Source organism: Pteronotus mesoamericanus, unplaced genomic scaffold (genome assembly GCF_021234165.1).
Source record: "Pteronotus mesoamericanus isolate MK-2021 breed Mesoamerican mustached bat unplaced genomic scaffold, CSHL_Meso_final contig_675, whole genome shotgun sequence".
In the NCBI taxonomy this organism is placed as follows: domain Eukaryota; kingdom Metazoa; phylum Chordata; class Mammalia; order Chiroptera; family Mormoopidae; genus Pteronotus; species Pteronotus mesoamericanus.
In genome coordinates this window covers 59,993-80,895 of record NW_026555233.1, presented here as the reverse complement: position 1 = coordinate 80,895, position 20,903 = coordinate 59,993, and the positions used below count along the sequence as shown (strand labels likewise).

At 44.7% G+C, this 20,903-nt stretch overlaps 1 gene segment (V, D, J or C); it reads right to left on the bottom strand.

Annotated features, from left to right (window-relative positions):
* Positions 1-6,769: 6,769 nt before the first annotated feature.
* Positions 6,770-11,668, bottom strand: LOC129077439 (immunoglobulin heavy variable 1-69-like). The segment is given in 3 exon segments: positions 6,770-7,020; positions 11,087-11,407; positions 11,494-11,668. Coding segments are annotated over 3 exon segments (618 nt in total).
* Between the last annotated feature and the right edge of the window lie 9,235 nt (positions 11,669-20,903).

Here is a 20,903-nt window from a genome sequence, read left to right as displayed (position 1 = left end):
GATTAGGAGCTGTGCTGGCCGGACTTCTGTAGGGCAGGATGTGTCTCTGAGTGATGCTCTCATGGCACAGACAGAGTCACATTTAACTTATTCTAAGTTTTCTCATTTGCATAGTCATGAAAAAGAGGACTTCACAGATAATTATTTGGCTCCCCCTGGGAGAACGTAGAGGACATAGAGATCATTCTCAGTCAGAGTCTCGGGGTCCAAATCTGAATCGCTGTTATTGGATACAAGTCCTCTGCTAAGTCCCTGAACTCTATGCTGGCATAGATCCTCCCTCTGAGGCACAAGTCTCCAAAGGACAAGCTCCTTATTGTGAACCCATGTTTGAGTGACACAGAGATCATCTGGACCAGTCCAGCCTTGGTAACTGCATGTCTAATTGCTTGGCTAGCGTATCTCCAAAATTCTGCCCCTAATGAGTTAATAAAGCCATCCATGCCATCAGTTCTGTACAAGTCAGATATAACAAGCTCTATAAATACGCCATGGGCTGTGGTTCTCATATCTAATCAAATTTGGTAAATGCTCTGATGGAGTTCTGATGGAATGGGTTATTTAGTCACCTAATGTCTAATTTTATTTTATTTGGTTCTTTAGAAAAGAAAGACCCACATCCTCAGAAAAAATCCTTCACCAACTCTGACTACACCCTCTCCTGGAGCATCTGTCCTGAACTAATGGGCCCCACTTGCGACCTGATTCCAACCCCAGGCCCTGCACAGGAGGATCTTCTCTGGCTCAATGGGCACAGACCTCCCATGGATTTACATTAACTTCAGGACTCTTCCTTGGGGATGTCATGTGCTTCAACCTCTCTGGACACAGCAAACTGGCTGTACTAAACCCCAGTGACTCTGCAGGGAGCCCCATAATCAGGGCTCTATGAATCACAAAGCACCCTCCTCCCTGGACTGCCAGATGAACTGACACAGAAAAAACCTCTGAGTCCTGAAGTTCTCGGTGTATTTGGGGACCTCTGATGTCCTCCAGTTCCTCTACTTAGAGGTCCTATCTGAGGATCCCAGCATGTGAACCTGATTTCATTGCATATCTACTGCTCTATAAATCACACACACACACACACACACACACACACACACACACACACACACAGTGGTGATTGTCATAGCATTGAACTCCAGGTCTCCTTTCCGCCCTGTTCCTACCACATGGGCTGGGCTCCCAAATGGATTCTAGGCCTGGGTGTGACTCTCTCAGTGAGTGAGGGATGGTCTGTAGTGTAAGGGACAGCTTGATTTCTTCTTTTCTGGATGTTCCATTCTATTGATTATCTTCCATTCTACCACTTGCTTTATGGACCTCAGACCCCAGTATCTGACATGGAGACAAACTTACTGCTCAGTGATCCACATCTGCATATTTCAATCTCTGCAGGAACCAGTGTCTCCTCCTGCACCTGGGTCTCAGGTTTGATCCTCATGGACATTCCTGCATTGACCAAGACATTAAAGGTCAGAATTCAGATACTTCTCTTCATTACTCAGTCTTCCTTTCAAAGGTGGTCTTCTCTAGGGCCAGTACGAAGGAGTTTTGTTGGTGTTCCTCATGTGGAGATCATGTCCTTAAATCCCACATCCCAGCAGACACTGAATTCTCTCTTAGTTGGCCAGATATAAAAGAGCATTTTTTTCTTCTGTTTGGGGATCATGACAGGTGGCTCCTTACTTGCAGAACACTGAGAGAGTCCCCGCTTTCCACAGGACTTTGGTCGTGTGCCGCGTTTATCAAGCATGTGTCAGTTTTGTTGCCACCACCTCTTTTCCACTAGTGCATATTTATCTTCCATGTTCATCTTTTTTTTATTATAGTGTATTATCACCTTTGGGACCTGCATCAAGCAAAAAAAACCCTTTCTGAGCAAATGTTCACCATAATCTGATGAATCAAATATGTCTGTATCATTTCAGTAAATGCACATTAAGAATATTCCCACATGAAGGTAAATGACAATGGGATATGCTCGAAGGTGAATGGATAAAAATCTTTTGTAAGACAAAACACTGAGGACCAGTGTATCGGGGCCTGTCCTCAGCTTAGTCTGATGAAGTTGCCTCAATGAGCTCTCGTGCCATGTGATTTTCTTTATTCTGTCTTCATCAATCTCCTTTGAGTCTTCTCTTGTATCCAGTACTGTCAATGGGCCTCACATGCCTATGGCACAGGGAAAGTTAAGGAACAGTTTGCAAAGTCTAACATGACATTAACTACTGAGAGCCTCCATTTTGTTGGCCAAGTTCCCAGTCCTGTTTCAAGTTAACACTTGTGTAGGCTCTGATGAGGAAATTTGGACAAACCTGTGTGCTGTGTGCTTCACGATAGAATTGTCCATGTTCCTCCAGAGAAGGAGAATCAAAACATGCATATTCACCCTTATATTTATAAGGAATTGATGCTTACTTTATGGATAGTGAGGCATCTCAAATTTCCATGAGCTGCAGTTGCTTGCCATAGACGCAGAGAGCTGTTGTCGCAAGTCAACATGATCTGAAGGCTGAAGACCAGGGTGGCCAGGGCAGGGGAAGACACCTGTCCCAGCCACAGAAACCAGCCCACAGGTGGGAATGGCTTAATTCTCCACCCTCTCTATTTGTCTAGTCAGTTCCTCAGTGGAGTGGAGTGTGTACACCCAAATTGGGGAAACATTTTGTTTTCCTGAGCCACCAATTTAAAGGAAATTTCACCGGTAAACACATTATGGACAAGACCGAAGGATACCTTTCAGCCCACACTTTTGGCAAAAGTACAAAATTGCTCATAAGTACATTTTTATGTTATAGATCTACATGCATATTCTTTTTACGATATCGATTCCAAACACATCATTTTATTTATAATTATTGCTACTGTAGGAGGTAAACATATAAATGTTAGTTAAGGTCTTCAATTAAGTACAAGTTTTAGTGATTCTAGCAGGAGAACCATCTTCCCTAGGCATTTTAAGGATGGGGCATTCATATGGCAAACACACTGACAACTTTAGAGGAAATAGGGTGAAACGACATGAACAGTTTCATATCACAGCTCATGTGTTGTGTGTCTTTAAAAAAATACAAGTGAGACTGTGTGCAATTGTGTGTATATGTGCTCATGAGAGCATGTGAGTGTGTGTGGAATTGTGTGATTCTGCATATGTGACTGTGTGTGCCAATGGGTACTGTATATGACTGTGTGGCTGTGTGTCTTGGCTGTGCTCATTGGGGACAATGGGATAATTGTGAGTGGACAGCCCCCTGTTATTCATGGACTGTGACTATATTTAGGTCTCCTATGGGCTCCTCCATCATGGTGACCTGCACCAGGTGACACCACCCAGGCAATTCAGAGCTTACGTGGGAATTTTTTGAGGTGCCCTGTGATCAGTGCTTCATGGACACACACATGACACAACCATGATATGCACCAGGGCCTTACAGATGTGTCATTGTAATTGATACCATAACAACCCTGATAAGGTATTTAAAGACAGGCCACACACACCGAGAACATACATTCAAATTGCATATTTGGTAAGGGATCATAGTCTTTACCACAGAATAAACTTGCTCAAAGAGAAGAAACAAAAGGCAAACTAAACCTAAGCCTGTCGTTAGAACATACACCTGCTCAAATGATGCAGCTGTTTGGAAAGCAGTGTGGCATTTCCCCACATCATGAAAACAGAAGCCCCACATAAACAGGAACCCAGCATCTAGAGTTCTCTTCTAATGGAATGCATTGGGGTCTGGAAGAGAGAGACCCCTCATCAATGCCACTTTACGCACCATGACCAAGGCATGGGAAACATTTGAATGCCCATGAGGGGATGTAAACATGAAGTGCGTTATATACTCAAAATGCAAACTTACTTCTCAGCCTTAAAGCAACAGAAATGACAATGTGAGTGACAGTGTAAGATGCTCGACCATGTGCACTAAGCTCTCAGGGAGGACTAACACTGCGTGACCCCATGGAGGTGAGATCTCTGATTCAGTGCAGCTCATGGACACAAGCAGCAAGGTGGTGTTTGCAGCATGGCAAGAGGCAATTGGGAAGTGGGTGTTGCCTGGCTGGTAGTTTCCTTGAGGCAGAGTCAAATTGCAGGTCTTCTGTAGAGCATGAATCTGTAATGAGCCACACTGATTTGCATACTCAGGGATCTGTAATGGACACTTTATATGTGAAGGGTTCTGACTGTGAGAAGATGATAACAGTGATGCCATCTTAAAATGAAGCACAGGCAGCCATTCCAGACAAATCACCTGGCCCAACTTTTTTCTCCAACCTCTACAGGGCTTGGACTCAGCAGAGTCACCTTTGCAGTGGGCTCCCAACACTGCATTTCACACAACTGTTGCACAACAGGAAAGAGGTATCCTGACTATGGCGCTTAAATTTGCAGACAACTGTTGGAATTCACAGTATCATGTGCAGCTAAAGGCTCACTCACTGTGTTGGCAATGATAGGAGTTCCTCCCCTCTAGCCCTATACCTGAATCCCTTCCTTGATCAAAAACTCCCCTTGCCTTAACTCCAGTCAGAACAGTATTGGGGCTCCTACTGGAATCCTTGCATCCCAAACAGCTGTTCTTTCTCATCTCAGATAAACACTGGATGCCACTCACTTCAGTATTTTATTGTTACAGTAGCATTACAATAATTATAAGGAAATCCTGTTTTAAGCAACTACACGGATCAACCTTTAGGACATCGAAGAGAATGTAGTGACGCTGGCACAGCCGAGCAAACACTAATGGTCTCTTTATATTGAAACTCCCAGGCAGTCCAGACAGAGCAACAGAGGACAGCATGGTGGTTTACAGGAGCAGGTGGGAGGGGCGCAGGGAGTTGTCTTCCAGGGAAGAAGGATCCTGTTATGCAGGATGATTAGGCTCTGGATGCCTGCTCCTCATTGCTACATCTGGGGTTATCTAGCAACTTGTGCTTTTGGTTTATTCCAACGGGAGCTTTCATGTGAAGTTCTCACAACAACAAAAACAGGGCCAACAGGGCTTCACCTCCAACAATGGGGGCATGAGGAGCTACAAAGACTTCAACCCTAGTCAGAAGGCAGAGATTGTTTTTAAAGTCCCACTGTGACTGGAGATAGTCTTATTGGAACAAGGACAGTGATGAAGAATTTACTCCAGAAAAGATGCTAACAGTGGGCACAGCTAGACAACCAAAGTGAAGGCACACACCCTCCTTTCCCTCTCCTAGTGCAGAAAATGCATTCAAGACAAATGTGTTCAAAAGCACAGACTCCATGCTGCCAGCTGCTGGTTACAAGTTCCCTTTCTAGAAGAGAAGATGTCCATGTCTTTCAGTCAGCTCCAAGCTGCTGGGTGCTGTGGTTGAGATGCATGCAGCAGCCACCAGAAGACAGGACACATTCTGTCCAATTGACCCCACTCCTGCTATAGAGGCCTTGTCCTGGGTGCAGCACACCTGGGTCTCTGGATCTCTGTCTGCCCCACCCTTACATGCCTGGCAGGGTTCTCCCACCAGCAGGAGAAGAGGGTCATGGAGACAGGAGTTGCCACACAATCATATCTGGCCAATGAGCTCCTTACTAGGTGTGGAGAACAGGCATCTTTGTTCCCAGCAGCAGCAAATAACCTGCATCAGAGTTTTGTTAGGAAAAGGGCTAGGAATATGTCATCAGGTAGAGATGCAGATCTATTCCCATGGATATGATGCCATTTCCAGAAGATTGTGGAGGTGCTGGAGGCCTGGATGTGGTGAAAGGCCATTGCAGGGGATGGAGGATGAGTGGAGTGTCCTCCGTCACGGGGTCTTGTCCTTGTGGGAGAACCGCAGATGGAGACTCCTGAAGAGAGAGTGGCTGTCAGGTCAACATCACACCTGGTGGTAGACACTGGTGTGCATTCACAGGAGCCTGGATGTGTTTGCTTCCCTTTTTGGGGCTGTCCATCCCTCAGGGCTCTGTTAATAATGAGGGAACCCTCAAGTGTTCAAAGAGTGCACCTTCTTACCTGGAAGTGGGAGAAAGGGGTAAAAAGCCAAGCCTTCCACTGCCCTCCTAGGGTGGCCCTGTGAACAACAGGACACACCCACTTGTAGTCTCTGACCATGGCTCACTCAATGCTGAATCATCACGGAGATCCACCTACATTGATGGCTGGTCATTATTTTCATTGCTGGGTAGATTCCATTCATCGTTATTCACTACTTTGCTAACTTTAAATTAGAAAGACTTGTAGGATGTCAGTAGCTTCTAGAAACACAAAGAAAGGGGCTATAAATATGCGCTTATGTTTTAGTAATAACCTGGAATTTGTTATGGATCAAAGACTCCCTGGTCACATTTTAAGTTTAATTTCATAAAGAAATATGAGGCACTTTGTTAAGAAGGAGGACAGAAAAAGGAACTGTGTGAAGAACAGGTTAGTGGCCCCTAGTGATATTTCATCTGCAAACTTGTTCATTTCTTGTATCTTGTCTGCAGTGGATATATGAGAAGTTAGATTATCAGAGAAGAAATCAGTGTCCCTGGATGTAGCTGAGAGCTCTGAGAGGGAATCCCTGCTCACAAGAGGAAGTTCCCTCCTTCACCACCAGGCCCACACCTGCCTCCTGGACTGTTCTCTGTGATTGGTGAGACTAGAGCGCTCACTGGTGTCCTGAGAAGCCCCTGCAGCCAAACCTTCCTGTCTCCTACAGGGAGGATTGTGTCTGGGCTCATACTGACTTCCCCTCACTGTGGGTCTGGCAGAGTAATACACAGCCTTGTCTTTGGTTGTGTTTAATATACTTGGCTCTTGGAAGTGTCCCTGGTGATGGTGAGTTGGGATTTCAGCGGTGGGTTGTAGTTTGTGCTTCCACCACTATTTATAACAGTGACCCGCTCTAGTGCCTTCCCTGGAGCCTGGCGGGTCCAATACACACCATTGATCATTAAAGAGAATTCAGAGACAGTGCAGGTGAGGGAGAGGCTCTGTGATGGCTTCACCAGTCCTAGGCCCCATCCCAGCAGCTGCGGTTGGGACAGGATACCTGGGGACAAGGGGCATCTATCAGGTTAGACATGTAGTCATCACCACACCATACATGCATATCTGGCATCTGAGACACTCACCATGAGGGGCTGTCACCTGGCACAGGAATAAACCCAGTACTCTCATCTTCTCCTAAAGCACAGCTCTACCTTCCATGGAGACTCAGCCTTGTGTGAGGAGAGATCTGTGAGCCCCCACAGACCAGGGAACGTTTTACCCTGGAGCTGGAATAGAAATTTACATGTGGGGGTCTCTGTTTTCATATATGGGGAGAGACGGAGGTTCCTGCTGCATGTCCTCCTATATACTGAGTGCACTCCTTATTTTGGACTTAATGTTGGTTACTGATAGGAAAGCAGTTAGGTTATAACAAGTCTTGGAAATAGGTAAAGGGCACCTAATTTTTCTACCTAATATTAATGCTGATCTAGTTAAGTGAATGACACTATTTTAATCTCATGGATAATTCAAGAGGATATTAAAATAGACCAACTTTAAGCTCAAACATCTTCCCAAATACCGGGAAACACATGAAGTAGACTCATCATTTCCACATTGGACAATCATAATTTCACATAAAATAATATTTTATGTAAAAATTCTCACAAAGGACAGACCAGTCTTTCTCTTCTCCTGGTTGCGGCCCTAGCCCTGCGGGGGGAAGGGCAGGAGCAGTCTCTGTCTCAGTCCAGCTCCAGACACCTGGCCACAGTGGTTAGGACCTGCTACCAAGAGTCCAGTCCAAGGCCTGCAGCTGAGACAGGTGTTACACACACTGTGTCCTTTTCATATGATTTGCCACTTCTTGAAGTGAAGTCATGACCCTACCTGCAAATGAGCCCCTCAAGACTCCTGAGTTTCTAGACCACCTGGAACATTGGAACCCAGCAGTTACATTCTCCCAGAGAGACACAGGCACTGGCTATGGGACAACATGAATTCTGAGATGTGTGGGGATGACAGGACTTGCTTCCAGGTCATAAACAGTCATTTTGGAACATGCCATTCCTGTGTTCACCTGAGACCCTTGGGTAAGGGTGTCTGGAAGCTGATATCCTGGGAAGGGCATGAGGAGCTCATGATGGGCCAAGGAGACAGATGGATGCAAACCAAAATGTAGTCATTGTATTTTATTAAGCCACCCAACTGAGGTAAAATATGTGATTGAATTCAAGAGCCTGGTAAGTAATTAACACCAGGTGTGCCTCTCAAAACCTCACACACCCTCTATACATGGAAAATTCCCCCCGCTCTCCCCATTACTTAATAGTGCATGGTAAGGCCTGGGGCACATCTGACCGAGGGAGGGTATCAATGAACTATACTTGAGATTTCCACACATGAGCAATGTTTCAAGAGACCCCTTTCTTTGTCAACAGAAGAGCTGAGAAAGAGGGATTGGTGCAACCACGTGGGGTAGAGGTAACATCTGTGACAGGGATGACACCACTGTCCTGCAGGTGCTGGGGACACCTGTGAGGAGCCCTTGGCACCAGCCACATGTGACCAGCATAAAGGTGGTTTCTGAGAGATAGAAACAATGAGAACACCACTAGACAGAAACATATATGTGACCCAGGGGACACCTGTGTTCTGTAACCCTCTCCAGTCCCCTCACCCAATGTGGAGGAGGAACCTGAGCCCCATACATGGCCCTGGACAGCCCAGGGATGTGTGCCTTCACCTGCTACAGAGAGCCCTCAGACTGGATGTGCCCTCCCTTACCTCACTTGTCCCTGTGATTCTGTACAGAGACACAGTTTACGTGATATCTCTGTTTCCCAGTTTTTCAGGAACTTTAGGCACACGGTCCTTTAGACAACAACACCCAGATAAGTGGAACCTGTTGAAGGTCTTGTCATATTCCTCACTCCTATGGCACCTGAGAGCGGATGGAAATATTGGTTAACTCCATGGGGGATGTTTCAAACTGAAAATTTATGGTGACAAAGCATCTCCCAGGGAGTGATGGTCCAATCTCTGCAGCACTGTCCTGTGTGTGCTGAGCATTATGGGTATTTGTGTGCCCTCACTCATAATTCCACTGACTCCATGAGTCAGAGACAGTGGAACCGTAATGACACAGTACCCACATCACATCTGCCTTAAAGAAACACCAGGTCCTTGTCATGACCTGCACACTCTCAGGATATGACTCACATTCTGTGTTTGCCCACACATCCAATGCACACGTTGTTCTCAGCTCAGAGACAATTGTGAACCAGAATCCTCATCCAGGCCTCTTCTCTTCCCAGATACTGTTCTCCTCATAACATCTATGAGACAGTGACACCCTTTCAGAGGTCCTTCCACAAAGACAAGCTCCTCAGAACCTTCCATACCAGCCCTTGCCTGCAGCCCTCACTCCATTTCAGCTTTGCAGTGTCAGGAGGCACCACCTTTCCTGAAAAAAACACATGCAGACCTCTCATTAGTGCTGGTGTGGCACTTATGGTATAACATACAGTAACTAACATTCACTGTGTTAATTAATTTTAAATGGACACAGTGACATTAAGTGCATTCATATGGCTTTGCAACCATCATCACCATTGAAATCCAGAAACGCTTATGTTCCCAAAGTGTTCACATATGCTATGGTGGGCCTGAAAGGTATGAAGAATTTGGATGACCTAGCCTATGAAATCCAACTTGTAAAGTGTTCCTGAAGGTTTGAACACGTAGTTTCTCATACAGTGGCTGATTCCTATGCAATCAGACCCATGTCTATGCTATGATACAGAGAGCCCCCACCCAGTCTTTAAATCAAATACCAGTGCAGCCTGCAGGATCAGCAGTGAGTTCTATGAAGACCACCTAAGAAATGTAAAAGGCTGTCTTATGAGTTCCCACTCTATACAAAAGTATGTCAAAATGTACCCAGGTTTTGGCATGGGGAATGACCCATGCATGGTCATTCCTGTCAACCTCTCCAGCACCTTTCATAGAAAGGCACAAAGTATGCAGAATGAGCCACATGAGTTACAGGCACCATCCTCACAGCAGGTTTGTGGGGCTGGACAACCAGTTTCCTTTGTTATCTAAAGTGTTTCCAATAAAATAATAACTTTCCATGAAATATGAAATTAATAAAAATAAAAATGTTGTATGCATTAGCATTTTATTTTATTTTTTAAATTATTATATTCAATTACCACATTTCCTCATTACCATTAAAGCACCTATGCCATCATCTTTCCAGCAGTCACATCCTTGTTGCCCATGTCCATGGGTCCTTTTTAAAATTATGTGTTTTCTCTATGCCACACAGACATGTCCTATGCAATTTAGGAGCCAAAAATTCCCACAAATGCAAAGTTCGGGGGAGCCTTTGATGGACAGACACATTTGAGGGACTTTATTGGTACACGTGACTGTACGCATTCTTATTTAACTTCTTGCTGTGACAGGTCATGTGAGGGGAGCAGGGAAAAGTTAGAAGGGTAAAGGTTAGACTTAGGGATAATTAGGTCGGTAGGTGACAGCGAATTATGTTGGGGAGTGTTTCCACATCCACCCAGTAAATGCGGAACAAGAGGGTGATGTGTGGCCTGACAGGTGGAGTTCCTAGGAGATGATCACAATGACTGCAGTTCAAGGTGTACTTGTCTGTAGGAAGGGGATGTGTGAAGATGTTGTGTATATTATGGGGACAGAGTAACTGATCTCAGCAGACATGGTCCTTGACAGGGTAGTATCCATTTTAGTTGGAGACTTTTCCAAGAAGGGGGAAGATGAGAGCACTCAGGGAGATTCATTGCCAAAGAAGGAAAAGGGCAAACAGAAGTGTGGTGAAGGAAATGTCCCCAGGCACATCACTTGTTCCTTTGCTGTCTGCCCTGAGAACGTGTGAAATCAGAGGCACAAAGAAGCAAGATGCATCACTGCATGCAGCTAAGAGCACTGAGAGGAAATCCCTGCTCCCAAGGGGATGCCCCTTTCTTCCTCACAGGGCCCACATCTGTTCCTGTGTTTGTTCTCTGTGGTTGGTGGGACCTGAGCGCCCCCTGCAACCCAACCCTCCTGTCTCCCCCAAAGAGGTTTTTGCCTGGGCTCACACTGACATCTCCTCACTGTGTGTCTTGCACAGTAATACATGGCTGTGTCTTCAGTACTCAAGCTCTTCAGTTCCATGTAGGCTGTGTTTGTGGATTTGTCTGAAGTAATTGTGGCTCTTCCCTGGAACTTCCGTGCATACCTTGTATCACCATCACCAGGATAAACCTTCCCTATCCACTCAAGGGCTTGCCCTGGGGCCTGTTGCACAAAGCTCATCCAGTTGCTGGTGAAGGTGTATCCAGAGGCCTTGCAGGAGACCTTCACTGAAGAACCAGGTCTCCTCACCTCAGACCCAGACTGCTCCAGTTGCACCTGGGAGTAGACACCTGTGTAAAAGAGAGAGGAGTGGATTGAAATGTCTGTTGACTTCCCCTGGTTTCCTCCCCAACTCTGGGACTGGGGACCCCATTACCTGTAGCCATTGCCACCAGGAAGAGGGCTCTCCAGCTCCAGTCCATTGTGAGCAGATGGGCCTTGAGGACTTCTGTAGATGTGCCTGTGGGTGATGTTTCAGGGTACAGCCAGGCCCATATTTAACCTAGTCTATCACTCTTAATTTGCATAGCCATGAAGCAGAACACTTCATAGGTGATAATTTGACTCCACTTGGGAGAATATAGAGGACACAAAGACCATGCTTAGTGGGAAAATCGGGGTTCAGGTATACATTAATGTTATAAGTCCCCTGCCATGTCCCTGAGATTTATGCAGACATAGATCCTCCCACGGAGGAACAAGCCCCCACAAGACATGCTCCTCATTGTGAACCCTCCTTTGATTAACACAGAGAAAATCTGGACTTGTCTGGCTCTGATACCTGTATGTCCTATTGCTGGACCAGTTTGTCTCCAAATGTCTGCCCCTAGTGTGTTGATAAAATCATGCCTTTCCCCAGCTCTCTACAGTTCAGATATAAAGAATCCATGGAAATACCACCATTGACTATAGTTCTCATGTGTTTTTGATTCTGGTAAATTCTCTGAGGGAGAACAATATTTACAGACACCTTATGTCAAATTTTAGTGAGAGGTTTTTGAGGAGAAGCACACCCAGGCCCTCAAAGAAGATCCTGCAGTAGCTTCCTCTGCAACTCCTACTAGGGCAGTGTCCCTGGATCTGTGGTTTCCAAGTGTTTCCTGCTGCCTAGACAGTTCCCTGCAATGGGGGATCCTGTGTGGGCTCACAGGCCTTGGACTTGTCATGGCTGAATACCGACTTTAGGATACTTCTTCAGGGACACAAACTGCTTCTACATCACTGGACACAGGTAACTGGGTGCCATAATCCCCAGAAACACTGCATGAAGCCCAGTAACCAGGGCTCTATCAGTCACCAGGCATCCCCTTCCCTGGAGCTTTCAGATCACTGATAGAGACACCAAATCTGAGGCCAGAAGCTCTCAGGAGCTTTGGGGGCCTCTCATGTGCTCCAGTTCCTCTACTTGAATTTCCCATCAGAGGATCCTTGCATGTGGTCCTAATTTCACAGCACACCTACTCCTTAATGTATCACATGCACAAAAACACAGTGCGGATATTCAAATTAATGAACATCACATCTCCCTTATCCCCTTTTCCTTCCATATGGTCAGGCCCCCAGCATGGATTTTAGGCCTCGGTGTTTCTTGTTAGGTGAGTGGCGTCAGTTCTTTGAGGGGCACACTGGATTTTTATTCTTGCTGGATGTCCCATCCTGATGATTATTCTTTCTACCATCTGCCTTATGGACCTTACCACAGAATCCTAGATAGAGACAGACTTGCTGGTCCATGACCAACAGCTGCACTTGTTAGTTGCTCCATTAACCACCACCTCCTCTTGCACCTGGGCCTCAGGTTCAACCCTCATGGACATTTCTGCACTGACAATGTCATCATCATGAGAACACAGCCACTTCTGGTCATTTCTCAGCATTCCTTCCAAATATGGTCTTCTCTAGGGTCGAGCATGGAGGAGGTGTGGTGAAGTCCCACATGTTGACTCCACGTCCTCAACTTCAACAGCCCAGCAGGCACTGAATTTTCACTCAGATTCAGGGACAGACAAGAACCTCTGTTTTTGTTTTTGCTGTCTGTGGAATGCCATATGTGGCTCCCAGTTAAAAGTACTGAGAAAGTCCTTATTTCTACAGGTCCTTGGGTCTGTGCTGTATTTATCAAGCATGTGTTGGTTAAGCTTGCCACCACATCATTTCAATTTGTGCATATTTATACTCTCTGTTGATTTTGTGATTATAATGTATTATCACGCTTGGGACCTGTGTCAAACAAATATCTTCCTTAGTATATGTGCAGAGTAATTTGGTGAGGCAAATAATTTTTTTCCTATATTAAATACATGTCCAGAACGTTCCCACAGAAAAGACTACTTGCAATTGGTTATATTCCAAAAGGAAGATGGAGAAAGATTGTATGCAAGATCACCTGGTGTCCTCTGCCTCCTAGAGCCCAGGCCCCCTGTCTCCCACAGGAAAGATTGTTTCTGAGCTCACACTGACCTTCCTCTCATGGTGCCTCTCTCATATATATATATATATATATATAATTACTGTGTAATCAGGACTCAGGCTGTGAAGTGTAAAATAAGCATGCCCATTGGAGCTGATGAGTCAGGGTTTGAGTGTTGGTTAGAGTTTGTGTTTCCAGCACCTCTTATGGCACCTACCCACTCCAGACCCTTCCTTGGATCCTGTTGGGTCCAGTGCACTTAAGAACCTGTTAAAAAATTCATAGACAGTGTCGATGAGGGAGAGGGTCTTGAAGGCATCACCTGTCTTTGGACCGACTCTTTCAGCTGCACCTGAGACAAGACACCTGGGGAAAAGGTGCATCAGTCCCTGTCAGCCATGTTCCTTCACCGCTATCCCATAAGTCTGTGCCTGACATCTGAGGCACTAACCCTCAAGGTCAATCACCAGGCTTAGGAGAAGACACAAGAGCCTTATCATCGTCCAGAGCACAACTCTGCCTTCTCCAGAGACCTCAGCCCCATGTAGGGAGAGAGCTGGGGGCCCCAACAGCCCAAGGGAAGACGTGCTTTGGAGCTGGAAGAGCAATTTGCTTACAGGGGACTGTTTATATAGGTAAGGAGGGACCGAGGTCAAGTACACTGGTCAATCTGGGACATCTCTGGAAGCATCCATTGTCTTGAACTCAATGAACGGGTAAGTCTAGGAGAGTGGACGGCTGATTATGAGATATTGGAATTAGTTGAAAGGATTGCCTTTCCCTACTGAGCATAAGAAGATATGTTGCACTAGATTTTTTGGCGACACTTTCAAATCCTCATGCACTTTTCAGACAGATTAAAAATGTTTATCAACACTTACCCAGACAGTTCCTCACATGCAAAACTCTGGTATATCAAAAATTACCAAACTTTACGTCATAATTTAAATATTAAAATGTCTATTTTTGTGGTCCAAACTAAACAATACTTTATGCAGAGTTATTTTCAGTGTCCTATTTTATGAATTTATGATATCATTTTCATCTGAATAACTACATCCTTAGTACAGAAAGCTGGAACATTGTTGATATATGATATTGGACATTTTTAAGTTCTGTCTACAGCTCTATGTGTGAAGTTTTCTCTTCTGAGACCCCAGGGAACATTGCAGAGACTCCAAACTGATCTTATAGTACATAACCATGGTTTTACATGTAGAAAAGGTGATAAATGAACATAGTGATCATGTATGTGTATAACTAGAATTCTTCAAGTGTTGAAATGACTACGTAAGTGGATTAATTTACTTGTTTTCTCTGTCTAGTATGGTCAGAGAGATTGGGGTTCAGAGGGAGAGAAATGAAAAGAATTCCTAGCACAGATTTTCTCACAGGAAAGAGAGTTTCAGCCCTGACAGGAATCCCTCTCTCTCAGCCTCCCTTTGCCCTGTTTCTGGGGATGGTCACAGTAGTCACAGGGTGATGGTCTCTCCCAAATGACATATAACATTCTTAAAGTATAATAAACTCCTTCATCAGACAAGATTTGGAAACATATTCTCTGTCTGGGATTGCCATTTAATTCCCTTAGTAGAATCCTGGTGGTTTGGTGGGAAATATTTTTGTAATTGTAATAAAAGTCAATTCGTCACTATTTTAATGTTTTATGTGGTGGGTTTCTCAAAAAAAAATCTCTAGAAATAGGCCAGGGCACATCATCTTTGTTCATTTTTTATAGCAGCCTTAGGGTCAAGACCAGGTTCTAGTACCAGGAGGGGAGTTGGTGCTGGAAGATTTCCCAAAAAATCTGGAAAGGACTTTGGAACTGGGTAAGGAGAGGATGCTGGACTTGGTTTGAGTGACATACAGGAATATGTTCTTTTTTAATGAACTGACTGAAACTAGATATATGGGTTTAAAGAGTTTTAAAGCAAAGGCACAGCAGAGAATACAGGACATACTAGAGACAGACTATATCATCTTATAGAATACTTAAGCCATTTTAAACTCAGGTTGGTTAGAAAGAGGAACTTTAGAAGCTGCAGGCAGAAATCAAGAGAAATAAGAAACATGTCTTTGCACATGGGTGGAAAGAGGATTCCTTGTAACCCACATACACATTCTCAAGGTGTGTCTATTAAATAAGGTAATAATGTTACAGGTCCAGACAATCGGACATGGAAACTTTTTGGTATTTTTACTGACTTGGTTACATTATAGACAGAAGCTGAATAAATCATTGGGGCTCCTTTCATGAAATCTCTCACCAGTTACAAGGAAGAGAGGGCATCTCTGCCTGGAGGATTCCTGGTGATCTTGTGTCTGTAGGAGGAGCTTAAATTTCATGGGACCAATATCCTTGTCTCAGCCCAGCACCATCATCATCTTTCTTATCTTCATCGTCATTGCTTACTTATACTTTTCATTTTCTATACATAGTTACTCTTTACCTCATCTCTGTTCATTTTTTTATACTCATTAGGTGGAATTGGTAGTCAGACTCTATTTTCTTTCATGTTTCACTACTGACAACTGATGGGTCATTCCTGTCTCTTCTCCATCAACCCCTTCATGGGAAATCTGATAAGGAAGTGTGCTCTCCCCTTAGATGTCATTGGGAGACTGAAACTACACAAGTCACAGTCAGAACAATTCCCCTCCCAAGCCAATTCAAAAAAGAAAAATCCCAGGACCAGTTTCCTTTCTTGGCTCTGTCAAGACATGTCTGCCTTGCCGAAGAGTCCTTTCCATTCTTACCTTTTGTTAACCTTGTACCCAGTGCTCTTTCAAGTTAACACTTCAGTTAGATCTGATGGGAAAATTTGCAAACCCTCTGCTTTATGATAGTATTGGTCCTAATTATCCAAGGAAGTTGATCTAAAATATGCATATTTATATTTACATTTATAAGGAATTGGCACTCATATTATGACTATGAGATGTCCCAAAGTCCCATGAGCTGAGGTTGCAGGCAAAAGACACAGAAGTGCTTTTATAACTAAGCCTGGTCAGTATGCTGAGGACAAAGGTGCTCAGGACAGAAGACCTCTGGCCCAGCTCCAGAAGCCAGCACACAGGTGGGAAGGGCTTAATTTTCCCTCCTTCATTGTTTGTTCCAGTCAGTCCCTCAGTGGAGGGGAGGGTGCCCACCCACATTGTTGAAATGGTCTTTCTGAGACACTAGTTCACAGGCTAGGTCCATCTCTTAGCAAGCTATGTGCAAACCCAGGAAAAAACCTTAATTCAGAACTTTGGGCACCTTGTGATCCAGTCAAAATAAAACAAAAGCTAACTGAATCGACATAGCTATTTAGGAGAAGCATTCCAAGTGAGAGATAATATGAATCTGCCTAGTGCATTTAGAAAGAGAAGATGAATCCTTATAGACTCATCATGGTGATTGCTTTTTTAGGTGTCTATAGGTGCAATATCAAGTGGAATGGAATCTCCTGGGCTAGAGGTAAAATCAAACCTTAACTTTCATGTGCCCTGCATCTGCAGAACCTGCGGGCTCTGGACACCCGCTGTTGCTTGCAGCCCCTCCTGCAAAGAAGATTGTGTGTGGGCTCACCCTGACTTCCCCTCTCCCCATCTCTCATTCAGCAATACAGGACTGTGTCTTTGGCTCTCATTTGTAGATAGGCAGTGCTATTGGAAAGTCTCTTGAGATGGGGAAACTGTCTTTCATTGCTGCAGCATACTCTATTGTGTGTTCACTGTGTTTCTTATAACCCCTATCCGCTCCAATCTCTTTCCTAGAGGCAGGCAGATTCAGGTTATATAATAGCATTGAATGTGAATCTAGAGCCATTGCAGGAGAGTCTCAGAGACATCCAGACTACCTCAGGTGCCCCTAGACTCCATCGTTGTAACTCACATTGTGCATCTACAGAAAATGCATTCTCATTAAGAGAGGCACATACACAAAGTCAATCCCCAGATTCTTTTTAATGCCATCATTTAAAATCATCAGATCAAGTGCCAATCTCAGCTCAAACTTCACGTTGCTTCCTCTGTGTTAACTGCAACAATGAATGCAGAGACTGGGGTGCTAGGGGATCTCTCCCAGAGGTGCAAGGACAGTGGCAATGCTTGGTGTATCAGCACATGGAGTGGCCCATTGGCCTGTGTTATTCCTCTTATGGACAGAAAAGTGAAATCCATAGGTGAGGGCTCCACGCAACTCAAAGGGGCAAACAGCATCATTGTGATAGTGGAGACCTATAAAAGAAGTTGTTAGTCTGTGTGCTGTAGAATTATAGTTGTTGCTTAGTCCTACCATTGGACAATTTAACACAATTTAATACACAATGATATTCCACAGGCACAGTTGTTCATGCTATTGAGATGAGATTAAATTCCCTGTGCGACCTTGTCCTTGTGTCAACACACAGAAGTTCATCCCCGTTTTCAGACTCCCAGGGATAATGTCTGTGGTCATTGCAAAGTCTGCTATTTGTGCTTTCAGGGCAGAATCCCTGCCCATTGTTCATCTGCACACAGAGAGCCCATCAACATCAAGAAAGACTGGGAAGAATGGGCAAACACATGCAGCACATTTTAAGTGCACTGGACACCTTTTGTGCTCAACCTCTCCCCGTGCTTCCCCAATGGCTTACTGATTGTCATATCAATGACTGAGGTGCACATAACACAGCAAAAATTATTCAGTAAGGGGTTATTGTGACCCAAATGTCACACCCTCATTGTTGTATACAATCTCTGGGAAGTTTCAAAAAATTCCATGCTTAGTTAAAATGACAAAACCAAAGTAAACCCTCAGAGCCCCTTGGCCAATGCTCCTCCCAAGTGGCATAAGGTCCACTTTTACAAGAGGACATCTGCCATACCCCACTATGTGGTGACTAGGAGGACTATGCATTTATGGACCTTACCTCCAATGTAACCTTGTACTAACTCCTTGATGATGTAAATAACAAAAAATAATGTATGGATTATGCCCACTTCTAATGCTGCCTTCCTGCTATATGTGCTTAGGAGCCCCCTGTGACTTCCAACCAGGAAAATTAGCTGTGTAAGAAAACACCAGAGAAAATCTTATTTTGAACATCACTGGAAGGTAGCTCATGTTATGCATTTAAAAACAAATATGACAACAAATCACCAGGCAGCCGATCCTTGTGGTCATGTTAACTACAATGTCTTTCTGTACTGAATGCTGTAACAAACTACTGTGCACTGGGTCACTGGTCAGCAACGGAGCCTTATTTCTCAGACGTCTGCAGGTGAGCAAACCAAGAAATGGCGCTGGTAGATTTGATGTTTTGTAAGAACTTGCTTACTAGTTGGATCTTGGTTCGCTGTAACCACAGAGGGTGGATGGAGCAAGGGAGCTTCCACAGTCCTCTGTTATAAAGGCCCTAATCTTGTTCGTGACAGCTCCATCATAAGACTGAAGCTTATCTCAAGGCCTCACATCCTAACACCACAATGTGGACCTCAGGTTTTAATATGAGTTTTTGAGAGACACATACACCACATCATAGCAACAAAAAATAATCAAATCATGGCTCCACCCAGTAGGAAGGTTACTCCAGTAGAGCCCCCCCAAGGTGAGGTTCCCTAATAATCCAGGGGAAGCTTCTCACTTCTGGGAACAGAACAGGGAGCTAAACCCTTCAGAGCTAGCTGATGATGTTGTAGAGTAGAGAGGTTCCACACTAGACCTTGAACTAAGCTGTCTGTATAATTATTTTCCCTTATTGCATAAATATAACCATTATTCTCATTTCCTAGGGACTAAAACTGTTTCCTTCCCTTAATAGCTAATAGTTCCATGTTCTCACTCATGTCTCCTAGGTGTTCGATGAAATAAGGAGCCAAGCTCTAGTTCTTATGTTTGATGCTGACATGTTAAGTTTCATCCATTTTTATACTCCTGCACACTCATAAGAACTTGTAGTGAAAATAAAGATTCTACGTAGTTTCATGTAGTTGAGGGACTGAAATCACACAAATCCCTCCTGTGTGCAGGAGTCTGCCCAACCTTCTCACTGATAAACAATAGGAACATGAGCCAAAATCCTTACCTGACATGATCCACCATTTCTGACTTGTAGAAAAGTTGGTCCTGCTCTTGACAGACTCATCAATGACGTGACAAGTTTTTCATGGTCACTCTTTGGGTGACATTATCACCCTAGCCATCCATAACTAGGAATGGCAGAGGGGGGTCTCTCTATCTCCACATGATATCAACTGCCCTTGGCGTCATGGATATGGAGTCAATTCAATTACCATCACCACCGGGGGCCTTTGTCCCCTAGCATTGTGTTCTTATGCCTCTGGTGTCTGCTGTCCAGCATACATGTGTCCTTCTGCTGGCTGGATTTGATTCTGAACTATGTGGGGTTGTCACACTGTTGGATCCCACAGAGTCTCTGGTTGGAGTCATCTGATTTAGGTAAAAAAAAGTGTGATGTTTCATTGATGATTCATTAGGATAGAAGTAAGCAAATATATGTGACTCTCTGAATTAGAACACATGAGAATGTTTCCTCCTGTGACAACAAACCTCTGTAATTCAGATACTTAAGAAAGCAGCATAGAATCATGAAGTGGTGGGACTCCCAAAGGGACACTGCTGTGTGGAGGATTGATGCCACACCTGTTAGGAAAGCAACATTAAACTGCATTTGCAGTTGCCCTCAACCTACTACCTATGCTCTATGTGCCCTGAGCACCCCCTGGTGTCCTGAGCATCCACTGCAGCCCCGCCCTCTGGTCTCCTTCAGGGAGGTTTTAGTTTGGGCTCAAACTGACTTCCCCTCACAGTGTGTGTGGCACAGTAATACACGGGTGTGTCCTCAGCTCTCAGGCTGCTCATTTGCAGGTAGAGCTCATTCTTGGCATTGTCTCTGGAGATGGTGAATTGGCCCTTCACAGAGTTGGCATAGTATGTGCTACCACCACTATTTATCGCTGAGATCCACTCCAGCCCTTTCCCTGGAGCCTGGCAGACCCAGCTTATATAGGAGCTGCTGAAGGGGCATCCAGACGCTGCACAGGTGAGTTTCAAAGACCCCCCCTCCAGGCTTCACCAAGCCTCCTTCAGACTCTACCAGCTGCACTTCACGTTGAACACCTGCAAACACAAAGATGTCCTGGTCAGAAAACTGTCACCCATTGACTTTTTCTCTCACTCATATACATCCATACACTCAGTGTCTCTTGTTCTTCATACATTACCTCTTAAAACTGCAACCAAGAAAACCCAGCTGAGCTCAAACTCCATGATGAGCGGGATGCATTGTGTCCTGAACTGGGACTGGGAACACTTGGGAATCCCTGGCTGCACTTCTCTCCCACAGCCTCAAGGTTAGAGATGGCTGATTTTCATGAGCAGAGGTGCCCTA